This window comes from Marmota marmota, unplaced genomic scaffold (assembly GCF_001458135.2).
Source record: "Marmota marmota marmota unplaced genomic scaffold, marMar, whole genome shotgun sequence".
In the NCBI taxonomy this organism is placed as follows: Eukaryota; Metazoa; Chordata; class Mammalia; order Rodentia; family Sciuridae; genus Marmota; species Marmota marmota.
The window spans coordinates 41,772,148-41,791,641 of record NW_025999853.1 but is presented as its reverse complement, the minus strand read 5'-3'; the positions used below and the strand labels follow the sequence as shown (position 1 = coordinate 41,791,641).

The window sequence follows — 19,494 nt, the reverse complement described above, 5'->3', positions numbered from 1 at the left end:
CCTCTACCTTCACTCTTTAAATAATCTCAGCTGTGACTAAGTCTGCTGTTCTGGTTTTCAGATTGTATTGAGGTTTATACTAATCTTATTTTTTAGGAGATGGGAACCACAAATTGAACATGAATATTGAACTGAATATTTTTAGTCTAGTTATTAGTAACATTCCTCATGTTTTCAGCCATAAACCTGGGAGTCATTCTTTTTTTTTAGAAAGAGAGAGAGAAATTTTTAATATTTATTTTTTAGTTTTCGGTGGACACAACATCTTTATTTGTATGGGGTGCTGAGGATCGAACCTGGGCCGCACGCATGCCAGGCGAGCACGCTACTGCTTGAGCCACATCCCCAGCCCCTGGGAGTCATTCTTAATCTCCCCCTATCCGCCTTTGTTTAGTCTTTCAACTAGCAAGTCATATCTGTTCTTTAATATATCCTGATTCCATCTATTTTCCATCTGCACTGTTCGCCTGTCTTACCCACATCACTGTCATCTCCTTCCTAGACAACAATGACCTTCTTAAACAGTCTCCTAGTATTCCTTTTTGCATTTGCCTGATTGATTCCTCATATAATAAACTATTTTTTTATTACAATTTTAAAGGATTGATGCTGTCATATTGTTCCACTGCTTAAAACACTTGAATAACTATTATTTCTGTGTCAATGTTGAAGTACTTGAGTATGGCCTAGGTGGTCCTGAATAATCTGACATCTACCTCTCCAAGTTTATCTTTTAAATTTTTCCACTTTGCCACATTAACTGCCTTTGGTTACTTGAATATATCAGGTTCCTTGTCACAAAGCCTATGTAAAAGCTATCTTCTCTTCTTGAGATGTCCTTTTACTTATCTTTACCCTGTTAATTTTTTTTTATTCTTTAGTGCTCAGCATGAATTTCAATTCCTTGGGGAAATCTTATCTGATATTCCCAAATGAGGTGAAGTTATTATTATTATTTTTTTTTTTACAGCTTTTTGTGCTCTACTGTCTTAGGACGTATCACAGTTATGTCTTGAATGACACTGTTTATCATCTATGTCTCTCACTGCACTGTAAACTCTGTGACAGCAAGGACTCTGTTAATTCACTGTAACATCTAACATGGGTCTGGTTCATAGTATAACTATGTAATGAATATTTTTGAATTAAACAATGAAAATGTTCAACAAAATGAAACAATGGCCAATAGTAAAACAAACTTATTTTTTATAGCATTTCATTTAGATAGAAGAAATTCACCGCCAAATAGTTTGACACCGTGTTTAAAGATTCGAAATATGTTTGATCCAGTTATGTAAGTATTACGATCACATGTAAATTTAATGGCAATGTTTGGTTAAAAAATGCATGGATTCTTTTTTTTGTGTGTGTGTGTGTGTGTCAAATCATTTTATTGAGAAGGTTGGAGATTAAGGAATGTGGAAGCGCTGAAATTAACGATTAAATCCGATGTCCTCCGCAAGGCCAGACCTCACCTTGCTGCTGCCGAAAGTTGCATGGCATTCTTATAATGCTGTGCCTATAATTGAAAAATCTGTTTCCTTCTGAATTCCTAACTATAGAAATTTTAATGTTTTTCTCTTTTGTTAAATGCCCAGCAAAGGATTAACCAGGAAATAGTTGTATAGAGATTTGTAAAACATTTCTAAATCTTTGTATTTATTGTGAAGCCTTGTAGCACATAAATGTGAGGAATTGACACACAGTGACAAACAACATCCTTTATTAAATGCATAATTCATTTTATAGATGACTGTCAACATTTTTTGTTTCAGTGGGTTTATGTGTGCGTGTATGTGTGTGTGTGTGTTTAGTTTATATCTTTACACTTACACATCCATATATGAGCCTTTTTAATAAAATTTCCAGTGTCCAATTATAAAAATATTTCCTACAAAGTTGTACATACCTTCCTTTCTTTAGGGCCTACATTTCCTTGCAATGTAATATTTGAAGAACTTTTTTGACTACAATTATAGCAATAAACACATCCAGAGAATAACAGAGTCAAAAGTTGCTGCCTTAGAATTTATAATATTTTACATATTAAGCCACAGAATTTTTAGAATTAGCTTTCTGGAGGTTAGTTGTTCAACAGTTTGACAGATTAAATTGTTTTTAAAATTCTAATGGTAGAATCTGCATTACATATAAAATACTCCAGATCCAATCTAATAATTCATTTATTTGAAAAATTATTGATGAAGGGCTGGGGACATAGCTCAGTTGGTAGAGTGCTTGCCTCACATGCACAAGGCCCTGGGTTCAATCCCCACCAACACAAAGACAAAAGTCAGTTGTAGAGCTGAGGCTGTAGCTCAATGGAAGAGTGCTTGCCTACCACCCCATACAAAAAAAATAAAATAAAGGCATGTTGTCCATATTTTAGTTACTAATAGGGCATTATGTAAAAATGTGGATGTGTAACCGATGTGATTCTGCAATCTGTATTTGGGGTAAAATTGGGAGTTCATAACCAACTTGAATCTAATGTATGAAATATGATATGTCAAGAGCTTTATAATGTTTTGAACAACCAATAAAAAAAATTTAAAAAAAAATTATTGATGAGATTTCAAATAGATGACAGCAAAATGGAAATGTTGGAAAGTACTGTCAGTCTATACATGAATGTATGTATATGCATCCTCTGTTTTGCAAATACATATATAAACAGTAGCAGTGTGATAATACCTCTGTAGGAACTCTGACCTCATGCCTTAGTAATGAGGAAGTCAATGCCAGCCCTGTACTTCATTACCTAAAATGAAGATTTATGATTTAAAGTGAAGTTACTTTTCTTCTGTCTCACAAGTAAGACAAAAGTGCATTACTATAGCAAGAGATCTTAAAGTTCTTATTATAATAAGGTAGCTATGTAAAATGTTTGTCCTGTATCACTCTTCCATTATTTTGGAAAAGAGAAGCTCAATATAGTATTTACTAAGACTTTTCTTAAATTCAAGAACTCAAAAATGTCATTAAAAATAAAGAAAATGATATTCAACTTTTGCACCTTTAATGAGTTAACACTAGAAAGAAAAAAGAAACAACTTGCAAGTGCATGGGATTTTAAATATAAAAATGACTCATTTGTACTGTTGTGATTGAAATAATGAGATTTTCAGTTGAGTAGGAATATAGTTGTTAATTTTTTGTTTTACTAATTTTTAGGGAAATAGGGGATCAGTGGCATCTGGCAATTCAAGAAGCAATTTTAGAAAAATGCAGTGACAATGATGGCATTGTTCACATTGCAGTAGACAAAAATTCACGTGAGGTAACGTAGCTTCAAGTACTGAATTTCATGTTTTGGATTTGTTGCTGTTTAACTAAAACATTTCTTTCTTTTTTGTTTTTTAATATCATAGGGTTGTGTATATGTTAAATGTCTGTCTCCAGAATATGCTGGAAAGGCTTTTAAGGCATTACATGGCTCTTGGTTTGATGGTAAGAAATTCATGTATTACAAAAATTTTGAAAAGATGATTAAACTATACGAGATTTTAAATTGAAGTATTTTAGGTTACCATTTTTTAAGTAATAATTTTAAATTATTTTGTGTTCATATGACTTTACCACAGTTAACTTTTCTAGGAATATTAAAGACATTTTTACAGATCTAAAATATTATTTTTATCTTACAACAGGGAAGTTGGTTACAGTAAAATATTTACGACTAGATAGATATCACCATCGCTTTCCCCAAGCTCTTACTTGCAACACTCCCTTGAAGCCATCAAATAAACATATGAACTCTATGTCTCATCTTCGCCTTCGGACTGGCCTAGCCAATTCTCAAGGAGGTTCCTGAAAGGACTTTCTTCACTCCTAGGACTGTTATTTACAATAGGAAAATTCCTGTTTGGCTTCCTGTCTTCCTTTTTAAATGCTTTTTGTATGTAATATTTTTATTGCTGAGTACAGCTCTGTTTGAAAGTTCCAGAAATCTTAAGGTTCCAAAGGGATTTAGCAGTGAGGCAGCAATGCTGAGTATGTAGAATAATTGTTTCATTCAGTTTTAGGAGCTCAGTTAAGCCAGTGCATTTAAAGTTTTGCATGAGGAACTCTGACTTTATTAAGCATTTTCAGATATGGTGGTTATATTTTTGCACCAAGAAGTGTTTGGATAACCACACAAAAGCATGGTGAAGAGGCTTCTTGTATTTCCATAATTTCTTGTGAACTAATGTGAATTTTTGTATACAGTCACCTGCATAATTCCTTACAAGCTAATGTGGTAAAACTGTTAATTTCCCAATTTAACCTTAGGTTTCTATTGCTTGTAAGGGATTTATTTGCTACAGCTGGAATATGGGAAAATTTATTTGGTTTTAATGGTTACATATATGTGTAAGTGGATGTACATGTACTTAAACTGGCTTTTGTAAATATGTATAAATGCTGGTGGTGGTGGTGGTGAAAGTAGTCTTGTTTTGTGAGGATGTCTGCATAAGCAGTAAAATAAGCTTTCTATTTTATTCATAATCTAATTTGTGTGTGTGTGTGTGTGTATGTGTGTGTGTATATATATACACACACATAGATACATATGGCTGTACTATCACATAGATCAAACAGCCAAACACCTGGAAGTATTAGATACAAGTTTAAAATATCTTTTATAGATTTTATATAAAAATGTCTGAGTATGATTTTATGTGAAAGTTCTGACACCAGTTGTAATGGATTCAAATTTATGTGAGCAATAAAGAAGCAATTGGCAGATATTAGAAAAATATTTTGTGAAAAGCTGTATTTATTGTTAATAGGGCTGTGACATAGTACTATTGGGATTAAGTATTTTTTCCAATCTATTTATAATTTAATGAAACGATAGCACCCTGTTATATGTCAAGTTTAAAGCAGGGCACATGGTTGCAGCAAAATGTATTAGACAAATTATACTTGGAATTTTGGGTCATGAAAGATTGCAATATAGTAAATGCAAGAGTGACCATTGGTTTGTGCCTCAGTATTTAATTTGTTTTAATAAAGTTGCTTTATTACTGTTATGATTTCAGATTAAAATAGTTGCTAAGCAAGGTTTACTTGTAATGTAACAATTGGCTTTTTAAAAATAATCTGTTGATATATTATTGTCAGTCCAGATGAATATGTGCAACAGCTGGAATTGTACCAATTTTGATTTTGTTTAAAGTTCAATTTCTTTTTGTTTTATTATATATGTGTTGGGTTTGCAGCATGAACTTGCACAGATAATGCACGTTTTCTGGTTAAGTAAACATGATGCACACTATTCTGTAACAGAAAATCCTATTGTGCCTTACCTATGTGCTTTTGTGGGCACCATGTTTATGAAGAATAAAAAATTAATTTGTTATCTGAAGAGAATAAGTTTTAAATTCTCAGTTTATGTCTCAGATGCTAATGTGTGAAATATAAATATATAATATATAAATTAACCAATCTTTCTGTATTTTATGTGCATCATAGTGATTTATCTGAGCTTAGTGACCCCATCTTGTAACCTGTTGCAAGAGTGAATGTAAAAAACAAAAAACAGTTGTGGTATTCTAACAGGTCGCCTTTTGATGCAGATGCATCTTTTTCTTGCTTCTAAAACATATTTCATGTAAACATTGTACATTTATTATTGTAATATATGCTATTATGCAGCTTATTTTACCTGAAACTTAAGCCGACCAAGATTCCTCCCTGCAAGACAGATGGGAATGTGTATAATAATTAGATATTTGAGAAGTTCTGAAGTTTGATGTAATCAGTTACTTGTCCTGTTTAAAAAAAAAAAAAAGAGAGACAGAACACATCCTAATTAAAAATTTATTAGGTTTTTTTTTAATGTGTCTTCACTTTTAAAAAAGTTTTTTAAGTGCCTCGCGTCTTTATTTTTACCAGTGAAAACATATGCCTTTATTTTAAATCTATTTTACTTGGGAATCTACATTCATGATGAAGACTCTAAAGTTATTAGTTTTAACCATGCATTCTTCAGGATCTTGCTTTTCTTCATAAAAGAACTCACCTTGGCTCAAAGTGGGCAAGAGTATAAATTGTATCATTAAGCGTTTTCTAATTGTTAGACACTTTTTCAAAGAACAACTCTCTCACAAAAGAAAAATTCTTTTCTACATACATTCTGGGTCAAACTCTATCTTGTCATAAATCGATAACAAACAGTTCTTGGGCAAGCTTCTTTGAGTAGCAAGAAGCCTGGATTTATTAGTCACATGGTAGACTTAGGATTGCTAATAAGTGTTGGTACTGTTTTTGTTAGAGGAACATGAATGAAAACACAAAGCTCAATCCTTAAGCTGGTCAATTTAGAGGATGAACACAGGTCAGATTAAAAAATATATGGAAAATAACAGTAAAAAAGAACTTGGCTGGGGGGATTCTGGGAGTACAGAGAAATATCATATGCATCTTAATAGAAAGAATATAAGAATAGATAAGAAAATAGCTAAGCTGTATTTTAATTCAGTATGCCTATTAAGCATCTCTTAAGAATAGATACAATGATAAGTCTCTTTTCCCTTGATCCCTCAGAGGAGAGCTTGTAGGGATGAGATCTTGAAATCTAATGTGTGGAACCTGTGTCATAATAAAATTCATATGCATACTCATTGGTATGTAGATTCCTGGATGTCTTATGAATATTTTGAAGCCTGATATTGGACCTTACATTTTTCTTGTCTTGTATTCACAGTTTGAATTACAAGTTGTGATTTGTAAGAGAACAGTGTTTTGTTTTGTCCTGTGCCCAGAATATCTCCTTTAGTAAAATTGACCTTGCAGTTTTCACTCCTTGCTCTTGGTGATATCAAATTACTTTAGGTCAACTACATGGCTTCTTCACCCTTTTTTCCTAGACCTATCTTGGCAAGTCACTTCTTCCAGATGGCTGATCAAAGGATGCTAACTAAATCAAGCAGAATTTTGCCAGCCCCTCTTTTGGGAAGGATGCTCAAGAACAGGTACTTAACTGAGAATAATTAGGAACCAGAAGTTGTGGTTTAAAGAAACAATGTGCAGTATGCTCATTCTTAGCCTGTAAGCCCAAGGAGATTTTATGGGTAGATTGAGTTTCTATTCCTAAGAACCTCTGGTGTAGATAGTAATATAGACCCATTTTGTTGATTCTTAGTTTTTTAAACCAGTAGAACCTGTGTACTTAAGTTTACTTTTTCTGCTATGAGTAGGCATAATACATGAACTATGATGTGTGAAATAATTTACTGCCTGTATAAACCACAAGTGGTTTCTTATGGCCAAATCACTTAAGTCTAAGGCAATAAATAGAAATGGGAAAGGTAGGCCATGAGCATGTCATGGAAATTTTTGTAGATCACATTTGAAGTTCAGTGTTGCCTGGTTCAAAGAGTTCTGGTAACAAACTAATAATTAGGGTTTGTTGGAATGAATACTACATAAAGGATTTGAAAATACTTAAGAAGCAAATGGGAAAGATGATTATTAGTGGATATTCAGGGGGAAATTCATAACAGGTTTTCTAAAGTGGGAAATCTAAATTCCCAACATTTAAAGAATAGATGAGAAAGAATATATTGGATAGGAAAGATGATAAACTGGGTTTTTGGATATTTTGAGTTTGAGATACCTATGGAACATTCAGACATATTGCAGTTTTTTAGATCTACCTAACATCTCATTTGTCTACAACTCAGGAAAAATTGCTAATAAGTATTAAAGAGTCAGATAATGACAGAATATTAACAACAATTATGTTTTTTTTTGTACTGAAAAGATTTTCAAAAGATTAGCTTGCTATTCCTCTTATAATGTTCTATAATAGAAAACCAAATTAGAAATATTTGATCTATATTTAGATTTTATAAAACCCATAGTTGAAACAGTTTCCAATGTACTTGAAATAGTTCTAAAAATTTAAAGTAAGTCAAATTAGATTAAAACTGGTTATTCAGGTGTACTGGCCCAAATTTAAGTACTCAAGAGTCACATGCAGTTGGTGGCTGCCATGTTGACAGTATAGGTCTTGACCCACCTGTACCTTTCTAGCCAAATCTCAGTCCTTACCCAGCTACCTATACTCCAGCTTGAGTGCTTATCTTTTTCATGCATATCTTTACTAATATTTCTCCTATTACCTCTTTCACTTAACTTTCTCCAGACATCTAGAGCATATGCCTTCCACATTAGGACCTTCATACTTTATCTCTCTATGATACTGTTCCTTTGGGTTTACATCTGCATGATCATGATCTGCTGTCCTTATTCGGGTTTCAGCTCATATCTATTTACAGAGTACTTCTCTGACTACTTCTCTTTTAAATTACTGTTTTATTTTCTTAATGTAGTTTGTTATTATCTGCAAGTTTCTTAGTGTTTGTATTTATTATCTGTACACTTTGATGCAATATAAGAGTAGAGGGTCTTATTTGTATTATTTATTTTATTTTTAGGGCACAGAATAGAGCCTCCCTTAAGTTGTCACCATATATTTATTGAATTAACCCATAAAACACACATTTTTATTTATTTATTTATATTTTAGATTTTTTATTGTTGGTTGTTCAAAACATTACAAATGTCTTGATATATCATATTTCACACTTTGATTCAAGTGGGTTATGAACTCCCATTTTTACCCCATATACAGATTGCAGAATTACATCAGTTACACATCCATCGATTTACATATTGCCATACTAGTGTCTGTTGAAAACACACATTTTTAAAATGTTTTTCTGGATCTAAAATAAGTTTGTGTTTTGGTTTTAGGGAGTTCAGTATAACTTCCAAAAATCTGATTTCTTATGTATTGCTGCAGCAGAATCCCACAATTTTTGGTATGTTGTATTTTCATTTGCATTCATTTTATAGTTTCCCTTCTGGTTTCTTCTTTGTCCCATGGGTTATTGAGGAGTGTATTATTTAGTTTCCAAATTCTTTGAAGATTTCTAGATGAAGTTTTTGGTTTGGGCTTTTAATTTTATTCCATTATACGCCCATGTATTATTTGAATCTTTTTAAAGTTAAGACTTATATTATGGTCTATAACATGATCTTTCTTGGTAAAAATTCTGTGAGTACTTAGGAAAAAAGGAGATGAGGGTGGGTATTATCTGCTGTTAATTGGTGGACTGTTCGTGACTTGAATTAGACATAATTATTTGATAATGTTGTTCAAGTTTTCTTTATCATTACCAATTTTCTGTGTACTTGTTAATTATTGAGAAGAGTATTGAAATCTCTAATTGAGGATTTATCTATTTTTTGCTTCATGTATTTTGAAGCTGTGTTATTTGGTGGACATTTTGGGTTGTTACATTACCTTGATGTTTTGACCCCTTTATCATTATATAAATGGTCTTTATCTCTGATAATATGTTTTGGTCCAAAATCTACTTTATCTGATATTGATAAAACTCCAGCTTTTTCTTTGTGTGCATGTGTTTTCCCCAAATTTCCGTTTTTATTGTTTGTTATTATTTATTTAAATTTGGGGTTTAAGAATGTGGAAAAGCTTCATGAATTTGCATGTCATTCTTGCGCAGGGGCCATGCTAATCTTCTCTGTATCATTCCAATTTTAACATATGTGGTGCTGAAATTAGCATTCCGGCTTTCTTTTGATTAGTGGTAGGATGATATGTCTTTTTTGCCCATCCCTTTATTTTTAACCTGTTGTCTTTATACTTAAAGTATGCTTTTAATAAGAGTATTTAGCTAGATTTTTGTTTATTTTTGCAATCTGAATCTCTCAATCTTTGCTTTTAATTGGGTATGTATTCCATTCACATATGATTATTGATTTGGTTAGGTTTCAGTCTACCATCTTGTTATTTGTTTTCTCTTTATTCTTTGTTCTTCTTTTCCTGTCTTTTTTGGATTGAGTATCTGTGGTTCCATTTTATCTCCTTTCTGCTTCTTTGTTATTCTTATACCTTTTTTATGTTATTTTTATGAGGTATATCATAAACCTTAATGGTATCATTATCATTATACTTAGCACCATCAGCCTTCAAGTCATATTTTACAACTTTATGTATAACAACTTTTGGGGTTTTTTTTTTTTTTGGTACTGGGGATTGAACCCAGGGGAGCTTAACCACTAAGCCACATCCCCAGCCCTTTTTGAATATTTTATTTAGAGATAGGGTCTCGCTGCTAAATTGCTTAGGACCTCATGAAGTTGCTGAGACTGGCTTTAAACTTGCAATCCTCCTGCCTCCACCTCAGCCTCCCGATTTGCTGGGATTACAGGCATTCATCACCGTGCCCGGCTATGACCCATTTTTTTTGTTTGAACAATTTTAAAGATATTTAATAAGAAAAAAATCTTATATTTACTCATACAGTGAACGGTTTCAGTACTTTTCATTCCCGTGTAGATTCATATTTTACCTTGTAAGAATTTTCCTTATGCCTACAGGGTTTAACTTTTTTTTTGTAGAAAGGATCTGATAAGAGATGAATTCTTTCATCTGCTGCTAACAGGCACTACTCTTAAATATTCACTCCCTTTTTTAATAGAGCATATTAATTTTATAGAATAGTGGATTTTGTTGTGGCATATTCATATGTGCACTTAACATATTTTTATCATTTTTATTTCTCTGTAATCTCCTCAGATCCTCTTCCCACTCCCTTTGCTATTCACTAATAGTCTCTCACATACATTTATGTCTGTCTTTTTTTCCTAGATTCCACATATGAGAAAAAATATGTGAACCTTTGCTGACACCTTCTAGTGCAATTTTAACTTCATTGTATTTCTAGGCTTCAGAATTTTTTTTTTTTAGAAATATGTATAAATTTGTTCTCCTTGTTGTTTTCCTGATTTCATTGAATTATTTCTGTATATTTTCTTGAAGCTCACAGAGCTGCCTTGAAATGATTATTTCAAGTCCTTTGTCAGTCAGTTTCTTTAGGGTCAGTTACTGCTTTATTTCTCTGGTGGTGTCATGTTTCCCTAATTGTTTGTGACCTTAATTGCTATGCATTGGTATCTGTTCACTTGAGAGAGCTGGGTCTTACTTCAGTCTTTTGATTAGTTCTGTCTCGGAAAGCCCTTCAGCAGGCAGCCCATCCATAGATTTTGGGCAGACCACATGGCATATTCTGAGGGTGGCTTGCTGCTGGAATTATCAGGATAGTTGGCTTTTTTCATGGGTCCTTGGACAGTGAATTGAATTCTGGGTTTAAAAGAGCATACCTGGTATTTGGATGGGCCTTGATGCTGAGTTTGAAAGGACAGCCAGATACTTGGATAGGCTTGGTCCACTGGTGTGGGTCTGGAAAATGAAACTGACATGGCACTGGAGCAGGCATGGAGTCTGGGTCCACAGGGGGTCATACTTGAGCTTGAGACTATGGATGATACCTTGATTCTCGAGCTAGAGGGATTGGTCTGGAGCCTGGCCTGGAGGCTGGATATCAAAGTGCTGTTCTGGAGTCTTTCTTCAAGGACGGCTTATGTCTTGGAGCCAGGACAGGCTTGGAATCTGGGTTCACATGGATTGTCCTGGAGGCTTGGTCTCTGGAGACTCTTCTAGCACTCGATTTACTGATATGAACCTGGACCATGTTTCTGCTGAAGCATGCGGATAGGATCAGCCTGATTACTAAGACTGCATCGGCTACCCTGGTCTGAGGTATATTTTGAGCCTCAGTCTGTGGGGACTGAATTTCTGCTGGGACAGGTGAAGGTCCCTCCTCATACTCAGCAGTGTATTCAGCATCATACTGAATTGTGAAAAGTTGGAAGCTTTTCCCCCAAGATCAGTAACAAGGATGTTCACTCTCACCACTTCTATTCAACATTATGTAAGAGGTCCTAGCTGAATAATTGGGCAAGAAAATGGTAGGTATTTAAATTTGAAAGAAAGAAATTAAATTGTCTGTTTGCAGATGACATGATCTTCTATATAGAGAAAATAAAATAAAAATATTTAAACTAATGAACAAATTCAATTAAGTTTCAGAATACAAAAATAAACATGAAAAATTAGTGGCATTTTTATGCACTAAACCATTTTAAAAAATTAAAACACTTTCATTTACAAGAACTACGAATACACACACACACACACACACACAAAATACTTAGGAATTGGTTAATGGGGATGGTACTATGAAGCAGAGAATATACAAGGAAGCTCTGTGAAGAGCATTTTCTTAATATTTTTATATTCTAATGATTCAACATCATAACTGAGATTATACGGTTAGTAAATACTTGAATTATGTGGACATTCTTGTAAGAATTCAGTATGTGATAAAAGTAGCTTATAAAATTGGTGGGAGGGCCTGGAGATACAGCCCATTGTTAGATCTCCTTCCTCTCATATGTGAGGCACTAGGTTCCATTAAATTAAAATAAATTGATTGATTATTTAAATTGGATAAGTGAATCTTTCAATGAAAGTCGAGACATTTTCAGAGAGATTAGAGCCCTAACGTTACTAGGACCTATAATCCTTGTAACTGTGTCTCCTTAGAAGAGGCCCAACTACAAATTGGCTTGTAGTAATTTCAAAGATGTTAATGACTTGAGTCTTCCACAGTATATGGGAGTCACTCAACCGACAAAGGGTTTCATGCACGAAGATTTCATATTTTGATAACACAACAAACAGTTACAGTCCTTATGTTCAGTATCCTCTCCTTAGGACAAAAGGGCAGAAGGATGTTTTTTTGATTCTTATTTTCTCCAGGGCTCTCTTTTTTTCTTCACAGCCATAGGCTCTTCTACATTGCTACTAGTATCTGAGTTATATACTCCCAGGAACATCAAAAGAGCAGGGGTTCTGTCAGAGGAACACATTAAGTAGCAGAGCTATTATGGAATAGAATCTTGCAGCTGATATATCATGATGTATCAGATGTGCCCAAATATTAGTTTTTAGAATAGTAGCAGTACTTGGGGTAGTGAAGTTCAAGGCCTACACGCCTCCTGCCATCTGTAAACAGCTTCCTTCATTTAACTATGCATTTTACAATTATTATCCGTTCCTTTGAATGCCAGTTTTTTTTAAAGGTTGTTCTAAGTAATTAAATGGGAACAATGAAAATGTGAATAAAATCATGGAACACAAAGTCATTTGAGTTAGAAGAAGAATAACAGAGTCTAGCAGGTAATGGGTGAGTGGGCGGATCAGATTTTTTTCTGACTTTGAATTCTCTCCAATTCTATTTTTTTGTTCTTTTTAGTTATACCTGACTGTAGAATCCATTCTGACATAATTATAAAAGCATGGAATATATCTTGTTTTAATTCAGTTTCATATTAGACTTTATATGATTAATATGTCTATTTGTTTCAAATCTTATACAGCTTTTAGTTCTTAATCCTCTTATGCCCAGATAAGTTCCATGAGGAAAGAATAGTTGAAATGATCATAAAATAACTGAAAGAAAAATATGAGGAAAATGTTTAATATAAGGTTAAACACAGAAACAAACCATAAATAAAAAATATTACATTTTGAGTTGTATTAAAATAGTGATAACCAGTGTATCAAAAAATTCTGAGAACAAAGTTAAAAGACAAGGAAATGGGAAAATATTAGCATATGATTTGCAATGGTGTTCTAAAAACATGAAAACAGACATCCTAATAGAAAAATAATCAAGTGACATCAGGACTTGATTCACAAATGAAGAGCTGCAAATGGTCAATAAGCATATAAAGCATTCCGCCACAGAAGTAAATGCAAATCAGTGAACAGTTGGGAAATTTTTTTTTTGCATATGAAAATTATCAATTTGACGCAAATGCAGGGAAACAGAGCCCCTTACATACAGAGCCCCTTGTTGTGTCATATGATGAGCATCTCTGAATGCCAGTTTGCCAATTCATGATAAAAAATGTTTTAGTATTCAGACCATTCTGATGATTCTATTTTTAGGAATTTATTGTGAAGAAATTATCAGAGATGTTCATCCCAGCTATATTTATATTGTGATAAAAGTTAGAAGCAACCTAACTCTTATGAATATGGAAATACATAATGAATTATATGAAATCTTGGGAAATAATTAAAATAATGTGAAGAATATTTAAGATGTGAAAAGCAGTGTGTGTGTAGTGCATAAATTGCATATACATCATCTCAGCTCTGTTTCATGTTGAACACTTTACACTGGGAGATGCATCATATTTCCTCTGGCACCTAAGGAAAAAAAAAAAACAACAAAAATGACACTGAAGGTGTAGGTGTAGTAGTAGGTGTAGATTCTTTTTCTTTTCTTTATTTATATGTGACAGTGGAATGCATTACAATTCTTATTACACATATAGAGTACAATTTTTCATATCTCTGGTTGTACACAAAGTATATTCACACCAATTCATGTCTTCATACATGTATTTTGGATAATGTCCATCACATTCCACCATCATTATAAATCCCCATTCCTTACCCTCCCACCCGTCTGTCCTATCTAGAGTTTGTCTATTCCTCCCATGCTCCCTTCCCTACCCTACTATTAATCAGCCTCCTTATATCAGATAAAACATTTGGCATTCAGGTTTTGGGACTGGCTAACTTCACTTAGCATTATCTTCTCTAATTCCATCCATTTACCTGCAAATGCCATGATTTTATTCTCTTTTATTACTGACATCAGGACATTGTGTATATATGCCACATTTTTATATCCATTTATCTATTGAAGGGCATCTAGGTTGGTTCCACAGTTTAGCTATTGTGAATTGTGCTGCTATAAACATTGATGTGACTGTGTCCCTGTAGTATGCTGTTTAAGTCCTTTGGGTATGGACCAAGGAGAGGGATAGCTAGGTCAAATGTTGTTCCATTCCCAATTTTCCAAGAAATCTCCATACTGCTTTCCATATTGGCTGTACCCCTCATCCTTGCCAACACTTTATTGTTGTCTTCATAATAGCTACTATTCTGACTGGAGTGAGATGAAAGCTTAGAGTGGTTTTAATTTGCATTTCTCTAATTGCTAGTGATATGAACATTTTTTCATATATTTGTTGATTGATTATGTATTATATTCTGAGAAGTGTCTGTTCAGGTCCTTGGCCCTTTTATTGATTGGGTTATTTGTTGTTTTTGTGTTTAGCTTTTTGAGCTCTTTATATACCCTTGAGATTAGTGCTCTATCTGATGTGTGAGGGGTAAAGATTTTCTCCCAAGATGTAGGCTCTCTATTCACCTCACAGATTGTTTCTATTGCTGAGGAGAAACTTTTTAGTTTGAGTCCATCCCATTTATTGATTCTTGACTTTAATTCTTCGCCATAGGAGTCTTATGAAGGAAGTTGGGGCCTAATCCCACATGATAGAGATTAGGGCCTACTTTTTCTTCTATTAGACACAGGGTCTCTGGTTTTATTCCTAAGTCCTTGATCCTTTTTGAGTTGAGTTTTGTGCATGGTGAAAGATAGGGGTTTAATTTCATTTTATTGCATATGGATTTCCAGTGTTGCCAGCATCATTTGTTGAAGAGGCTATCTTTTCTCCAATGCATGTTTTTTTTTTTTTTTGCACCTTTGTCTAATAAAAGATAATTGTAATTTTGTGGGTTAGTCTCTGTGTCCTCTATTCTGTACCATTGGTCTACCCATCTGTTTTGGTGCCAATATCATGCTGTTTTTATTACCATTGCTCTGTTGTATAGTTTAAGGTCTATGGCACCTGCTTCACCTTTCCTGCTAAGGATTGTTTTAGCTATTCTGGGTCTCTTATTTTTCCAGATGAATTTCATGACTGCTTTTTCTATTTCTATGATGAATGCCATTGGGATTTTGATCGGAATTGCATTAAATCTGTATAGTGCTTTTGGTGGTGTGGTCATTTTGATAATATTAATTATGACTATCCAAGAGCAAGGTAGATATTTCCATCTTCTAAGGTCTTCTTTGACTTCTTTCTTTAGGGTTCTATAATTTTCATTATATAGATTTTTCACCTCTTTTGTTTAGTTGATTCCCAAGTATTTTATTTTTTTAAGGCTATTATAAATGGGGTAGTTTTCCTCATTTCCCTTTCTGAGGATTTGTCACTGATATACAGAAATGCCTTTGATTTATGGGTGCTGATTTTATATCCTGCTACTTTGCTGAATTCATTTACTAGTTCTAGGAATTTTCTGGTGGAACTTTTAGGGTCTTCTAGATATAGAGTAATATCCAGCAAATAGTGCCAATTTGAGTTCTTCTTTTCCTATGTGTATCCCTTTAATTTCTTTCATCTAATTGCTCTGGCCAGTGTTTCAAGAACTATGTTAAATAGAAGTGGTGAAAGAGGCATCCCTGTCTTGTTCCAGCTTTTAGAGGGAATACCTTCAATTTTTCTCCATTTAGAATAATGTTGGCCTGGGGCTTAGCATAGATAGCCTTTATGATGTTGAGATATGTTCCTGTTATCCCTAGTTTTTCTAGTGTTCTGAGCATAAAGGGGTGCAGTATTTTGTCAAATGCTTTTTCTGCATCTTTTGAGATGATCATATGATTCTTATCTTTAAGTCTATTGATGTGGTGAATTACATTTATTGATTTCCGTATGTTGAACCAACCTTACATATCTGGGATGAATTCCACTTTATCGTGGTGCATGATCTTTTTGATATGTTTTTGTATTCAATTTGCCAGAATTTTATTGAGAATTTTTGCATCTATGTTCATAAGAGATATTGGTCAGAAGTTTTTTTTTTTTTTTTAATATTTGTCTTTGCCTGGTTTTGGAATGATGGTGATATTGGCCTCATAGAATAAGTTTGGAAGTGCTCCCTCTTTTTCTATTTCCTGAAATAAATTGAAGAGTATTGGTACTAGTTCTTCTTTAAAGGTCTTGTAGAACTCGGCTGTGTATGCATCCAGTCTTGGGCTTTTTTGGTTGGTAGACTTTTGATGGCATCTTCTATTTTGTCACTTGAAATTGATCTGTTTAAATTGTGTATATCATCCTGATTCAATTTGGGCAAATTATATGACTCTAGAAGTTTGTCAATGCCTTTGATATTTTCTATTTTATTGGAATAAAAGTTTTCAAAATAATTTCTAATTATCTTCTGTATTTCTGTAGTGTCTGTTGTGATATTTCCTTTTTCATCACGTGTGTTAGTGATTTGAGTTTTCTCTCTCCTTTTCTTCGTTAGCATGGCTAAGGATCTGTCAATTTAATTTATTTTTTCAAAGAACCAACTTTTTGTTCTGTCAATGTTTTCAATTGTTTGTTTCAATTTCATTGATTTCAGCTCTGATTTTAATTATTTCCTGTCTTCTACTACCTTTGGTGTTGATTTGTTCTTCTTTTTCTAGGGCTTTGAGATGTAGTGTTAAGTCATTTATTTGTTGGCTTTTTCTTCTTTTAAGGAATGAACTCCATGCAATGAACGTTCCTCTTAGAACCGCTTTCATAGTGTCCCAGAGATTTTGATATGTTGTGTCTGTGTTCTCATTCATCTCTAAAAATTTTTTCATCTCCTCCTTGATGTCTTCTGCAACCCATTGTTCACTGAGTAGCATATTATTTAGTCTTCAGGTGTTGGAGTGGCTTTTACTTATTATTTTATCATTGATTTCTAATTGCATTCCATTATGATCTGATAGAATGCAGGGTAGTATCTCTATTTTTTTATATTAAGAGTTGCTTTGTAGCATAGTATATGGTCTGTTTTAGAGCAGGACCTATGTGCTGCTGAGAAGAAAGTGTTATTCTCTCAGTGAAGGATGGAATATTGTATATATGTCAGTTAAGTCTAAGTTATTGATTGTATTATTGAGTTCTATAGTTTCAGCTTTTGTTTGAAAGATCTATCTAGTGATGAAAGAGGTGTGTTAAAGTCACCCAAAATTATTGTGTTCTGGTCTATTGGACTCTTGAACTTGAGAAGAGTTTGTTTGATGAACATAGCTGCTCTGTTATTTGGGGCATATATATTTATAATTGTTAAGTCTTGTTGGTGTATGGTTCCCTTGAGCAGTATGTAGTGTCCTTCTTTGTCCTTTTTGATTGGTTTTAGCTTGAAGTCTACTTTATTTGATATGAGGATGGAAACCCCTGTTTGCTTCCACAGTTCATGTGAGTGGTATGATTTTTTTCCCAATCCTTCACCTTCAATCTGTGGATGTCTTTTTCTATGAGATGAATCTCTTGGAATCAGCATATTGTTTTTTTTTTTATTTTTTTTTATCCAATTTGCTAGTCTGTGTCTTTTAATTGGTGAGTTTAGGTCATTAACATTCAGGGTTATTGTTGAGACAAGATTTGAATTTCCATCCATTTTTGTTTATTTTTAGCATTTAACATGGCTCAGATTCTCCTCTGATTAGTTTTTCCTTTAGTGTAATACTTCTCTTTGCTGATTTTCAACATTGTTTTTCATTTCGTCTTCTTGGAATACTTTGCTAAGAAGGTTCTGTAGTTGTAAATTCTTTCTAGTTGTAAATTCTTTTTACCTTCTTTAATCATGGAAAGTTTTTATTTCATCATCATATCTAAAGCTTAGTTTTGCTGGATATAAGATTCTTGGTCGGTATCCATTTTCTTTCAGAGCTTGGTATATGTTGTTCCATGATCTCCTGGCTTTGAGGGTCTGGGTTGAAAAATCTGCTGCAATGCGAATTGGTCTCCCCCTATATGTGACCTGATTCCTCTCTCTTGCGGCTTTTAAGATTCAATCCTTATTCTGTAAGGCATTTTCATTATAATGTGCCTTGGTGTCGATCTGTTGTAATTTTGTTCATTTGGTGTCCTGTAAGCCTCTGGTATTTGGTTTTCCAATTCATTCTTCATGCTTGGGAAATTTTCTGATATTATCTCATTGAAGAGATTGTGCATTCCTTTGGTTTGAAACTCTGTGCCTTTTTCTATCCCAATAACTCTTGTTTTTGGTCTTTTAATGCTGTCCTATAAGTCTTGGATGTTCTGTTCGTGGTTTCTTACCATCTTCACTGTGTGGTCAACTTTAGTTTCCAGATTGGATACTTTGTCTTCATTATCTGAAGTTCTTTCTTCCAAGTGATCTAGTCTGTTGGTTATACTTTGTATTGAGTTTTTTATTTGATTTATTGTATCCTCCATTTCAAGGATTTCTGACTTTTTTTTTCCAGAGTCTCTCTCTCTTGAAGTAATCTTTTGCTACTTGTATTTCCTCTCTTATCTCTTTGTTGGAGTGATCAATTTTTGCTTGTATTTGCTCATTTAGGTCATTCTTTAATTCACAGGTCATTTTAATTATGAACCTTGTGAACTCCTTCCCTGATATTTCATCAACTTTGCTGTCCATGGGTTCTGTTATTATAGTATCCTGGTTTGTTTGGGGCACTTTCCTCCCTTATTTTTTCATGTTGTCTATGTGTCTTCTTTTCTTGCAGTGTAGATCTGAGATATTCCAGTTTCTTCCCTATATTCTTATAGTACCCATGCAGATTTTCTTTACCTTACCTTGATGTTGGGCTTCCAGACCTCGCTGATGTCTCTCAATGTATGCTACTGCATCTAAAGGTGGTGGCAGCAATAGCTTAGGTAACTTGAGATAATAGTTAAGGTGCC

The 19,494-nt window shown here is 33.6% G+C and overlaps 1 protein-coding gene and 1 non-coding gene across 2 annotated transcripts in view; one reads left to right on the top strand and one right to left on the bottom strand.

The window, feature by feature from the left end:
* Positions 1-5,824, top strand: part of Lemd3 (LEM domain containing 3) — a 68,636-nt gene extending 62,812 nt beyond the window's left edge. Inside the window, exons 10-13 of the mRNA XM_015483052.2 lie at positions 1,213-1,294; positions 3,175-3,280; positions 3,372-3,450; positions 3,651-5,824. Of these exons, the coding sequence (XP_015338538.1) occupies positions 1,213-1,294; positions 3,175-3,280; positions 3,372-3,450; positions 3,651-3,814 (431 nt within the window). The 3' untranslated portion in view covers positions 3,815-5,824. The remainder of the gene's footprint in view (positions 1-1,212; positions 1,295-3,174; positions 3,281-3,371; positions 3,451-3,650) is intronic.
* Positions 5,825-9,475: 3,651 nt separating this feature from the next.
* Positions 9,476-9,583, bottom strand: LOC125618210. Its single transcript, XR_007349467.1, has one exon. It is a non-coding gene; the product is annotated as a U6 spliceosomal RNA (small nuclear RNA).
* Between the last annotated feature and the right edge of the window lie 9,911 nt (positions 9,584-19,494).